Source organism: Pseudorasbora parva, chromosome 14 (genome assembly GCF_024679245.1).
Source record: "Pseudorasbora parva isolate DD20220531a chromosome 14, ASM2467924v1, whole genome shotgun sequence".
In the NCBI taxonomy this organism is placed as follows: domain Eukaryota; kingdom Metazoa; phylum Chordata; class Actinopteri; order Cypriniformes; family Gobionidae; genus Pseudorasbora; species Pseudorasbora parva.
In genome coordinates, this window is record NC_090185.1 from 5,363,690 (window position 1) to 5,376,715 (window position 13,026).

Sequence of the window (13,026 nt, forward strand, 5' to 3'; positions counted from 1 at the left end):
GGAGAATAACGAGTTAAATTTTGATCATTAAAGACTTTATTGAAAACTTATCACCAGACGCAAGAACCAAAAATGTCAGATTTTACGTCGAACTTGCAAAAAAAGTGCTAAAGCTAAGGAGATTTTAGCAATTCACTGTCTGTATCTCACACAAAACTATCGTTTGATAGATCTTCAGAGATTAACGAGTTTAATTTTTGTCATTAGGGACTCCATTGACAAATGGTCACCAGATGCGAGAACTGAAGAAATCTCATTCAATTTCAATTTGCAATGAGATTTTAGTGGTTTACTGTTTGTTTCTCACACCAAACTATCGTATGATAGATCCTCAGAGATTAACGAGTTACATTTTGATCATTAAAGACTTTATTGAAAACTTATCACCAGACGCAAGAACCAAAAATGCCAGATTTGACGTCAAACTTGCAAAAAAAGTGCTAAAGCTAATGAGATATTTTAGCAATTCACTGTCTGTATATCACACAAAACTATTGTTTGATAGATCTTCAGAGATTAACGAGTTACATTTTTTGTCATTAGGGACTCCAGATGCGAGAACCGAAGAAATCTCATTCAATTTTGCACATTTTTGCGAGTTTGATGTTAAACTTGCAAAAATGCGCACGTGGAATTGAGAATTTAATGATTTAGCGTCTGTTTCCCACACAAAGCTATCATACGATTGATTTTCAGACAGTAACGAATTAAAGTTTGATCATTAGAGGCTTCATTGACAATGGTCACTAGATACGAGAACCGAAGATGTCACAAGACAAGATTTAACGTCAAATTTGGAAAAAGTGAGCAAAATCAAATTAGATTTTAGCGATTTCTCGCACAAAACTATCGTATGACTTCAGGACACTTGGAATATAGCATATAGCCACGAATACAAATGGGATTGAAAAGTTGAGCTGAGGGAACAATTTTCGGAGAATAACGAGTTAAATTTTGATAATTAAAGACTTTATTGAAAACTTACGCAAGAACCAAAAATGCCAGATTTGACGTCAAACTTGCAAAAAAAGTGCTAAAGCTAATGAGATTTTAGCAATTCACTGTCTGTATCTCACACAAAACTATCGTTTGATAGATCTTCAGAGATTAACGAGTTTAATTTTTGTCATTAGGGACTCCATTGACAAATGGTCACCAGATGCGAGAACTGAAGAAATCTCATTCAATTTTGTGCAATGAGATTTTAGTGGTTTACTGTTTGTTTCTCACACCAAACTATCGTATGATAGATCCTCAGAGATTAACGAGTTACATTTTGATCATTAAAGACTTTATTGAAAACTTATCACCAGACGCAAGAACCAAAAATGCCAGATTTGACGTCAAACTTGCAAAAAAAGTGCTAAAGCTAAGGAGATATTTTAGCAATTCACTGTCTGTATATCACACAAAACTATTGTTTGATAGATCTTCAGAGATTAACGAGTTACATTTTTTGTCATTAGGGACTCCAGATGCGAGAACCGAAGAAATCTCATTCAATTTTGCACATTTTTGCGAGTTTGATGTTAAACTTGCAAAAATGCGCACGTGGAATTGAGAATTTAATGATTTAGCGTCTGTTTCCCACACAAAGCTATCATACGATTGATTTTCAGACAGTAACGAATTAAAGTTTGATCATTAGAGGCTTCATTGACAATGGTCACTAGATACGAGAACCGAAGACAAGACAAGATTTGACGTCAAACTTGAAAAAAATATGCAAAAGCAAATTATATTTTCAGCGATATCTCGCACAAAACTATCAAATGACATTTAAGAGTCTTGGAATATAGCGTATAAACCCGAACGCAAATGAGATGAGGGAAATGAGGGAACGATTTTTGGAGAATTATGGCAAACTAAACTAAAGAAACAAAGACACATCACATTAGATTTGATGTCAAACTTGCAAAAATGCGCAAGTGGAATTAAGAATTTCTCACACAAAACTATTATATGACCTCTGGATAATACAGCAGATAGAAGCAAGAACCAAATTTCTCTCATTCCTGCGTAATAATCAAGGAACTGCTGCCGTTCCAGGCGCAGTGTAATATTATTGAGCCGCTGCTCTCATGCTTGATTATTACGCAGGAATGAGAGTATAGTTCCTAGCCATATCAGTCTAGAAAATCACAACTTTTTCATTTTCCGTCAGAAGTTTTAAATACGAATAATATCGAAAGTCTTTGGTCATTTTTGACCAAGATGCTAACGGTCTAATCAGATTTAATGATCTATGCTAAGCTGTGCTAAAAGTGCTACCGCAAGACCCGGAGATCGGCTGTACACTGCAAAAAATGCTTTTCTTACTTAGTATTTTTGTCTTGTTTATAGTCAAAATATCTAAAGATTCTTACATTAAGAAACATTTACTAGACAAGTACAAATTATTGTCTTGTTTTGGGAAAAAAATAACTCAAAATGAAGAGAGTTTTTGCTTAAAATATGATAAATAATCTGCCAATGGGGTGAGAAAAATAATCTTTTTTTCTGTTTGAATTAAGATTATATTTCTTAGCCCATTGGCAGATTATTTAGTTTGTTTTAAGCAAAAACTCTCTTCATTTTGAGTTATTTTTTCCCAAAATAAGACAATTTCTTTTGCTTGTCTAGTAAATACTTCTAGTTTTAAGAATTTTAAGATGTTTGGACTAGAAACAAGACACAAATACTAAGAAAGAAAAGCATTTTTTGCAGTGTATGGATTCGAAAACAGTAAAAGTCAACTGTTTAACTCTAGGGGAGTTAGAAATTGAGCCTATTTTCAAAAAAAGGGGAGTGTTCCTTTAAAGTTTGATCTATACAGACTTCATTGACAAATGCAACAAACGAAGACAAACAAAGTCGATTTTAGCGGATTCTCGCATAAAACTATCATTTGAGAATTAAAATGCAGTGTATAGATGCAAATGTGACTGAAGAGTTGAGCTGAGTGAACTTTTTTCAGTGAACAATGTCTTAAAGTTTGATCTTTAAAGACTTCATTGAAAAAGAGTCACCAGACGCAAGATATTACGTCAGATTTGATGTCGAATTACCTCAGATTTAGCATCGGTTTCTCACACCAGCGAATAGACTCGGAGCGCAAGCTACTAAACTATTTTATCTGCACTTTTATTTCGTTTGGTTAGTTTTTGGCGCGAGGGTGAGTTAATAATTTTTGGTTGAAAAAATCGTCAAGGTAATGCTCACCGGTGCAGTAGCGTCCATTGGGTGCCAATGCAAATCCAGGCTTGCAAATGCACTTGAAGCTCCCGTCTTCATTGATGCACATGCCGTTGAGGCACATATTGGTGGTGGCACATTCATCTTGGTCTGGAGGACAAGAAAACACCATTACACTATAAAACACACTGTGTCACTCTGTGTCAAAATCATTAAAATGAATCATTAAAATGAACACCCTCAAACGACTCTAAACGCCAACTCTGAAACTTTTCCCTCAAACATTTGAAATGCAGGTTTTGTTGTGTGCATCCAAACACTGTGAAATTTTGATTGCACAATAGAGAATGTTAAAGGAACTGTATGTAAGAAATGTATTTCAATTAATCACAAAATGGCCCTGCTATGTCACTAGACATTAACCTGTTAACTGTCATCCCCCTTTTTGAAAATATACATGAAAATTCACTATCCAAACTTAAATGGTTTCAATTCAAGAATGCTTTGGAATATAGACATACGCTTGGTATCATTGTAAAGAAGACAGTCAGCAGAGCTCAAGTGAAATCACTTCAAAAAATTAAAGTATAAAAAAGTTATGGAAGTTTAAATTTACTGTAAATCAAATATACTGTACTAGATATTTAATATTTTATATAAAATATATGTTACAAAATAATTTGTACTCTTAAATGACTATCAAATCAAAGCCACATGTCTAATCAATTTTTGTACCAAATTTGAAGTTGATATCACAAAAGTGAAAGTTCCCATGAGATTTTGTTTAGGCGCTGTACCAAAAATAGCCACCGGCTGTCATAGAAATTCCTTATATTTTTATTCCTTATATAAAATTCCTTATATAAAATTATATATTTTTTTCCAAATATCACAAAACAGTTTGCAGATATAGAACCGTGAGACTCAGACCTTTCCGACGATATGCGTTTTGTCAAGATTAGAAAAGTTTTTCATTATGAAGTAGTTAAATAAATATGAAATATGACGACGCCTCTTGGGGAGGAGCTCGCTAGAATAATTTAGAGCACCGTTTCCATGGTAACACAAGGTCCGATTTCAAAACGGGTTTCACAGGATGAATCTTGAGTTCGTAAGCTTTCGGATGATGTATAGTTTGTCAACTATAGATCAGAATAAATATAGGATATCATTGTTTTAAACATGCAGTGGCAAATGGGCCCACCGGTGGGCCAGTGACACTTTACAGGTTGAGAAATCATGGTTATTTCAAACACTTCTATCACTGACAACAGTAGTCCGGCCAGGATATTGTCATTTTAAAGTTGTTGTTGCAGCTCAACTGATGATGATGTTGACATGTTTTTGTTTGGGCCTGAAGCGCCGCCCTCCACCTAATCGACCAATCACAAAGTCAGTAGTGTTTCGCAATCCGGGTTGCCAGATCTGCTGTAGTTAGCACAGCTGCAGATCTACAAACGTTCCTGCAGATCCTGCAGCCAATCTGGCAACCTCGAGTCAGGGGGAAGGGGAGGGGGATACACCGCTCTACAGTCATTTGAAAGTGATTGCAGTACCAGTACCAATCTTACATGCACTTCCTTTAAAGTCCCAGTTTAAGCACTTACCAACGCAGTTCTTCCCATCAGGGGCAACATCAAAGCCAGAGTTACAGATACACTGGAAACTTCCACCGGTGTTCACACAGCGTCCGTTTCGGCACATGACCCCGTTCACGATACACTCGTCAATGTCTGAAGCAACAGGGATGCATTAGTTACAGTCGTCCACCAGAGGGCCGTGTTCAGTGAATATGTGCTGACTTCAACCTTCAACATCCATTGAAAATGGATTGCTCACATTAAACTGAGCAGTCACATTATTTGGTAGTTCTTCCTCTGTTTAGTGTGTGTAAATGTTTTATTTTATTAAAAAAATAAAAAAATTCAGTGTTACAACAAAAAATAAACTATTCAAATAAAATATCAATATTAAATAAAAAATAATTTATTAAATAAAAAAAAGCTATTTTTAACAAAAGTACAACAAAATTACTAAAACTTAAAACTAATATTAAAAAACTGTTTAAAGCTTATTAAAAATATTAATAAATACTATAATAGTAAAACACTAAATCATATAAATAATACTAAAATAAGTAATCTTGACTTGCAGAATTAAAAAAATATATTTTTCTGAAAATTAAAATATGCAATAATATAAAATATTTTTTTTGTTATAATAATAAAATAATAATAATTAATAGTCTAGGAGTATGAGACTAAATAATGCAATGATATTTTCTATTTAAGGCTGTTTTTTAAGCCTTTTGAATGTAAAAATGTTAGCATTATTAAATATTAAACCAGAAACTAAAGCAATGCTTTTGACGAACCAATGCAGGCCTGTTTGGTGGGCGTTCCCTGGTATCCCTCGTGACATTTGCAGTGATACGATCCTTGCGTGTTAACGCAGTCTCCGTTCACACACGGGTTACTATTGCACTCGTCCACGTCTGAGGGTAAAGATGAGAGAGATCTTGTTAGCGTTATTCTTCAATTATATGTAGAGGACGCTACATCTACAGTACAGGCCAAAAGTTTGGACACGTTTCTATTTGAAATGTTTTTAAAAGAAGTTTCTTCTGCTTATCAAGCCTGCATTTATTTGATCAAAAATACTGAAATACAGTGATATATTATTACAATTTAAAGTAATTGGTATTCAATTTATTATCCTTTAAATGATGATTTATTTCTGTGATCAAAGCTGTATTTTCAGGATCATTCCTCCAGTCTTCAGTGATCATGATCCTTCAGAAATCATTCTCAGATGAGGATTCATTATGAGCGTTGGAAACCGTTCTGCTCACTAATATATTTTCATAACCTGTGATACTTTTTCATAATACTTTGATGAATAAAAAGTAATGAAAAAAGAAGTAATTGTTTTAAAAATAGACACTACTGGTCAGTAATTTGGGGTCAGTCATTTTTTTTCTTTCTTTTTTTGAAATAAATCAATAATTGTATTCAGCAAGGATGTGTTAAATTGATAAAAATGTATAGTAAATGAGATTTATATTATTTGAAAATATGTTTTTATTTTGAATAAATGCAGTTCTTTTGAACCTTTTATTCATCAGATATATTAGTCAGCAGAACGGTTTCCAACACTCATAATGAATCCTCATCTGAGAATGATTTCTGAAGGATCGTGATCACTGAAGACTGGAGGAACGATCCTGAACATTCAGCTTTGATCACAGAAATAAATCATCATTTAAAGTATAATAAATGAATAATAAGATTTATATAGCACCTTTCCCAAGCTCAAGGACACTTGATACATAGATGGACAGTGGACATTTGGCCAGTCCAAGTAATATCCAACTACGGTCCAACTTCATTTACAATACAACATGAGAGACATGGGTAACAAACATTAATTACAGACAGCATGGCGGGCAGTTAGAAACAGATTATTGGTAGTGAGTTAACATTTTGATTGTGTCATGTCAAGTTAAAGGGGGGGGGTGAAACACTCAGTTTCAGTCAATCTCATGTCAATCTTGAGTACCTATAGAGTAGTATTGCATCCTTCATATCTCCGAAAAGTCTTTAGTTTTATCATATTTATAAAAGAAATATGGGCTGTACCGAGTCTTTCCGGAAAAAAACGAGCGCCTGGAGGCGTATTGTGTGGGCGGAGCTAAAGAATGACAAGCGCGCAAAGCGGTGACGTCCTCAAGCGTGGAGAAACTCATGGCTATCTCAGCTAATAGATATATGATCCACAATCAAATCTGAGGGAGAAATAAATTGAACAGGAGAAACAGCAACAGCAGGACATCCGTCTCTGTGGTATGGACTGTATTTAGTGGCCTTTGTGTGTCTTTACTCGCAGTTTATGAGGACATGATTCGGTTTATGGACTACTGTATGCGACTAAACCTTAGAAGTAGCAAGCAAAACGGTTTTGCACGTCAGAGTCAGACTAGTGTAACGTTATACAGAACAACAATGGAGTAACCGTTAGCGCATTTGAATGACGAAGCACGCGATCGTGTCGTTTACTGATGTTTACTCACGCGACGGTAGCCAATAGCAGAGACATTTGAAGCAGATTTACTCACCGGGTGCTTCCAAAGCAGGACCGAACCTTTATCGCTGGGACCGCTCCGTCAAAAACACACTTCTTTGGTATGATTTGGTGAAGTCCTGACAGCAGTGACCGCGGAGATCCCCTTTGAGACGCGACTGAAGCGATGTTGTGAAGCTTCCCGTCATTTCTGCGTTCAAATCGGTTCAAATGCAGCGCTGCCTTCCCAGAATGCTGTGCTGAAGCGTTGAAGTCGCTCGACGTCACCCATAGGAATAAAGTGGAGCGCGGCGCGAGAGCAGTGTTTACGGCGTGCATATCCTCTCTCTCGCTCTAGTCACGCGCGCACCCTACCGGGAGAAGAGCCCGTACGGCCCATACAAGGACCTTCCGGTCTATTTAACGTCAAGTAGACCCATACTCGAAAAAAACTCTCCGAAACTTGAGAGAAACCGGAAGGAGTATTTTTTGACACAGAAATACTCCAGCAAACGTCCAACATTAGTTTTTGAAACTTTGTCTATGTTTAGGATGGGAATCCAAGTCTTTAACAGTGTAAAGAGCTCTGTATGCATGAAACAGCATTTCACCGCCCCTTTAACAAATTGAAAATCAAATATTTTAATATTTGCGATAATATATCACAATAAGAAAGAAAAATTGTATTTTTGATCAAATAAATGCAGGCTTGATGAGCAGAAGAAACTTCTTTCAAAAACATTACAAATAGTAACGTGTCCAAACTTTTGGACTGTACTGTACGTCCGTGAATGTACACTTTCACACCCGTTGACTCTTAAGGCCCTTTCACACCGGACGCGTAACAGAAAAGCGAAGCGAATATTTAGCGTCAAAACCATTCACATCAGCCACGACACGAATTTGCGATGTTTCAGAGCTCCAACAGTCCAAAACATTCGCTGCGTCAGCTGAGAAAACACGGACAGTGAAGACGAGCTTTTCATTTTATTTAAAAGCCCGAAAAGAAGGTTTCAGGTCCACCCAGTCAACAGAGAGTCTGAAGGGGAGTCTGCTAATCATGTACAGGCGCTAAGACTTCATCATAGGCGGTTCTGCACTTACTTTCAAAAGTCTGTGGGACAATTTGAGGAGCTCATCCCGAGACAGCAGCGTATCTGACGAGACAAACCGCGCTCTTCAGGGACCAATCCATCCGGACTGTTTCCAGTTGAGTCACAATGTAAACATTTAAGTGCCACAGACATACTGATGGCAGCACATTCACTTTCCATAATCGCGGACATAAGGTTTAGAAAAGAAAAAACGATTTATAAAAGGCTAACTTAAGTTATTACAGTAGTGAACACACCTGCAGGTGCACAGCTTTGACTAGACCTGTAATCTCATGCTATACCTGGCAAAGGTTAATGTGGAGTGAATAGCTCGCGACATCAACTGGACATTTCGTCACCTTTGTTTCCTTGTAGTTTATTGGTTGAAGCCCTTTCGGCATCGGAAAAAATCGGCATTGAAACGGAAAAATTAAATGTCGTTTTTTCGCCGCAGCACATTTGCTTTCGGTGTGGAAGCGCTCATTTCACAAACAGCTGATCAAAAAATAAAACCATTACGCGAATTATTCACGCGTCACAATCGCGTCCGGTGTGAAAGGGCCTTTAGATGTAAAGTCTCACCAATGCACTCCCCGCGCACGTCCTGCCTGTAGCCCATGTTGCATTCGCAGCGGTAGCTGGTGGGCGTGGGAATGCAGCGGCCGTTCAGACACAGGTTGGTGAAATGCTTGCACACGTCGATCGTGGTCTCGTTCAGCTGGCCTGAGCACAAACGTAAAGAACACCGATCATTTCTCAGCGCTGAGCACATACGCTTCACACTGCTGTCTTGTTTTAAGTCCAAATATCTAAAAATTCTTACATTAAAGGGTTAGTTCACCCAAAAATGAAATGTCATTAACTCCTCCCCCTAATGTCGCTCCACACCCGTAAGACCTCCGTTCATCTTCACACACAGTTTAAGATATTTTATATTTAGTCCGAGAGCGTATGCAAGTGTATGCACACTATACTGTCCATGTCCAGAAAGGGAATAAAAACATCATCACAGTAGTTTTTTTTGGACCCAAATGTATTTTGGATGCTTCAAGAGACTCTAATTAACCCACTGATGTCTCATATGGACTACTGTGATGATGTTTTTATTCCCTTTCTGGACATGGACAGTATAGTGTGCATACACTTGCATACGCTCTCAGACTAAATATAAAATATCTTAAACTGTGTGTGAAGATGAACGGAGGTCTTACGGGTGTGGAACGACATTAGGGGGAAATGACATCAAAATAATCTTAATTCCAAAAAGAAAACAAGATTATTTTTCTTACCCCATTGGAAGATTATTTATCTTATTTTAAGCAAAAACTCTCTTCATTTTGAGTAGTTTCCCCCCAAAACAAGACAAAAACGTTTGCTTGTCTAGTAAATGCTTCTTAGTGTAATTGTTTTTAGATATTTGGACTTAAAACAAGACAAAAATACTGAGTAAGAAAAGCATTTTTTTGTGCAGTGCATTCCATGGGAAAATCCGGCAACTTCAACTCACTGATTTGAATCTTCTGGCCGCCATTTCCGTTGCCGTTTCCGATTGTGTGTTCTCCGCCGTAAATGTAGCCGCCTCCGCCGTTGTTTCCGTTCTGCGAGGGCCCTTTTCCGTAGCTGCCGATGTTCAGGCCGCCGTTCCCGTCGTGGATGATCCCGTTGTTGCCAGTGCCAAAAGGAAGCCTCTGAATGCACAGTCGCCTGTATTCGTCTGGAAATCAACAATAGATCGTTTTTAAATTGAGCCTACTTTGCATGCAAACTACTAAATTGTATATAATATACATTTACATTAACCCATTCCCCGCCAGCGTTTAAAAAAAAGTTGCCAGCCACCCCCAGGGTTTTTGACCATTTTCACCAAAATGTAATAGCCCATACAATATTTAGTTTTATAAATATATGAGCATGCAATATATCAAAATAAAGAGCTGAGCTCCTTCTTTTAAACAATAACCTGTTTTATTAAAGCTTGATGCATTCCTCTTTTAATCAACTCTTGAATATGGGGAAGTTTCTTTAAAAAACTGACTCCAGATCAGATTCAGAGATGATCAAACACAGATGAGGAGATCGAGTCCATCTACACCTCTAATGCTTCAGTACTGGAGCTCATCCTGCTCCTCATCTCATTCACTAACATTAGATAGATTAGATTTATATGATGATTAAAGGGTTAGTTCACCCAAAAATGTAAAGTCTGTCATTAATTCCTCCTGTGGTTGGACAGCCGTCAGACCTCCGCTCATCTTCACACACAGATGAAGATATTAGTGTTGAAATCCGATGGCTCAGAAAGGCCTTCATTGACACCAATGTCATTTCCTCTCTCAAGACCCATAAAGGCACTAAAGACGTCGCTACAAAGCCCATCTCACTACAGCGGCTCTACAATCATTTATGAAGAGGTGAGAATAGTTTTAGTGCGTAAAAAACAAAATAACGACTTATAGTGATGTCCGATTTCAAAACAAAGATTCAAACGGTTATGAATCAGCGAATCGATTCATGATTCGGATCGCGAGTCAAACTGCTGAAATCACGGCTGCGTCCGAAAACCTAGGCAGCTGACTCGTTGCCTCGCTGTTTTATTAGGGAATGACTCGTAAGGCAGCGTTTTGTGCATGAAGGCATCTTACGAAACAGACTTCGGACAGACTTCTAAGGCAGTGTAGCAGTTTAATGATCTACAGCAAAATAGAAAGAGCTTTGGTGAGAACTAAACACATGTTTAATTACTACATTAGTCATTGCTCGCAGGAAATTACATCAGAAGTGAGAAATATTGGTTTAAAACATACATTTACACACAAACTGACCAGCAAACACAACTTTCGGACGCCATCTTATTTTTCAAGCTCAACTGTCACTGAATGGAAAGCACAGGATTGTTGGATACCAAAGGCAACGAAGGACACGTGTGCTACCTTCAAAAATCGATCAGATGACGGTATCTCAGGAGACAGGAAGTGAAGCAAACATTAGATTCGGTCGTGGCTTGATGCCTTCCTGCCTTGAAATGTGTCCTCCGAAGGCAGCATTTTCCAAGTTTCGGACGCAGCCCACATGACATTGACGATCCGAATCATGAATCGATTAACTGATTCATAGCGGTTCAAAGCTTTGTTTTGAATTCAGCCCATCACTATATAAGTCGTTATATAGTTTTTTGCGCACTAAAACTATTCTCACCTCTTCATAAATGATTGTCGAGCCGCTGTAGTGAGATGGGCTTTGTAACGACGTCTTTAGTGCCTTTATGGGTCTTGAGAGAGGAAATGACATTGGTGTCAATGAAGGCCTTTCTGAGCCATCGGATTTCAACACTAATATCTTCATCTGTGTGTGAAGATGAGCGGAGGTCTGACGGCTGTCCAACCACAGGAGGAATTAATGACACAATTTACATTTTTGGGTGAACTAACCCTTTAATGTTGACGATCATGTTATTTTGCATATGCATCTGCTTACATACGATGGCTTGTTTTACTGCATCTTATTCGCTTGTGTTTTGATCAGGAAATTCAGTACTCATTCAGAATATGCGTAATAGCGCCCCCCTAGCGTCTGACAGCGAAAATACAGAAACATGGAAAATTACATGTTTGGCCAGGAAGTGCTTTCTCACAAATAACGGAAAATTACGTGTTTGGCCGGGAAGTGCTTTCTCACAAATAACGGAAAATTCCGTGTTTGGCCGGGAAGTGCTTTCTCACAAATAACGGAAAATTATGTGTTTGGCAGCGAAAGAGTTAAATATAGATGGTATAAATTGTTCAGCAGATGAAAAACAACTAACTAATGCGCAGACAGAGCTCTACATGCTCACTGAATGAAAGCCGAGGATCTGGCAGCCGCCTGGCTCATAAATTCCTCATACAAAGATGACGGTGTCAAAGAGGAGGGAAGAGAGTAACACACCCGGGTGTGAAGGCGTGGGACTGTAAGAGAGTGTTTGATTATCCTGAAGTGTTCGTCCTGATTTTGCGGTTGATTCTTCAGCACTGTAAAAAATGCTCTTCTTACTTAGTATTTTTGTCTTGTTTCCAAGTCAAAATATCAAAACATTCTTGCATTAAGAAACATTTACTTGACAAGTAAAAATTGTCTTGTTTTGGGGAAAAAATGTATTAACATTAATAGAGTTTCTGCTTAAAATAAAATGAATAATCTGCCAATGGGGTGAGCAAAATAATCTTGTTTTCTGTTTGAATTAAGATTATTTTTCTCACCCCATTGGCAGATTATTTATCTTATTTTAAGCAAAAACTCTCTTCATTTTGAGTTCTTTTTCCCAAAACAAGACAATTACTTCTGCTTGCCTAGTATATACTTCTTGTTTTAAGAATTTGTAGATGTTTGGACTAGAAACAAGACACAAATACTAAGACAGAAAAGCATTTTTTGCAGTGAGAGAGAGCAGAACATCTAAAGAAATGATCCTCCTTTGAAATGATGTTTTTGTTGCAATGCGGTAAAGGAAGGGTTTTAACGTCTAAAGTTTGTGCTGTTCAGAACTACATTAAAATACCACACAAACACGTTCTGTAGTGATGCACTTCCTGTTAAAAACGTCTAGGCTTTTAGAAAGTCTAGGCTAGTCGTGTTTAGCTTACATTTCAGCCACTAACGACGCTACTTGCTATCAGTGACGTTCTAATTCAAGAGACCATTTTATTGGACAAAATGTAAACCC

The 13,026-nt window shown here is 37.6% G+C and overlaps 1 protein-coding gene and 1 long non-coding RNA gene across 2 annotated transcripts in view; one reads left to right on the forward strand and one right to left on the reverse strand.

Moving 5' to 3' along the window:
* fbn2b (fibrillin 2b) overlaps nt 1–13,026 on the reverse strand; it is a 113,038-nt gene that overhangs the window by 62,382 nt on the left and 37,630 nt on the right. The window contains exons 11-15 of the mRNA XM_067415298.1: nt 9,835–10,041; nt 8,910–9,050; nt 5,549–5,668; nt 4,782–4,907; nt 3,202–3,324 (exon numbers count right to left, since the gene is read on the reverse strand). Coding sequence (XP_067271399.1) covers nt 3,202–3,324; nt 4,782–4,907; nt 5,549–5,668; nt 8,910–9,050; nt 9,835–10,041 — 717 coding nt within the window. The remainder of the gene's footprint in view (nt 1–3,201; nt 3,325–4,781; nt 4,908–5,548; nt 5,669–8,909; nt 9,051–9,834; nt 10,042–13,026) is intronic.
* LOC137039943 (uncharacterized) overlaps nt 1–13,026 on the forward strand; it is a 62,828-nt gene that overhangs the window by 2,323 nt on the left and 47,479 nt on the right. The gene's annotated exons all lie outside the window — the stretch shown is intronic.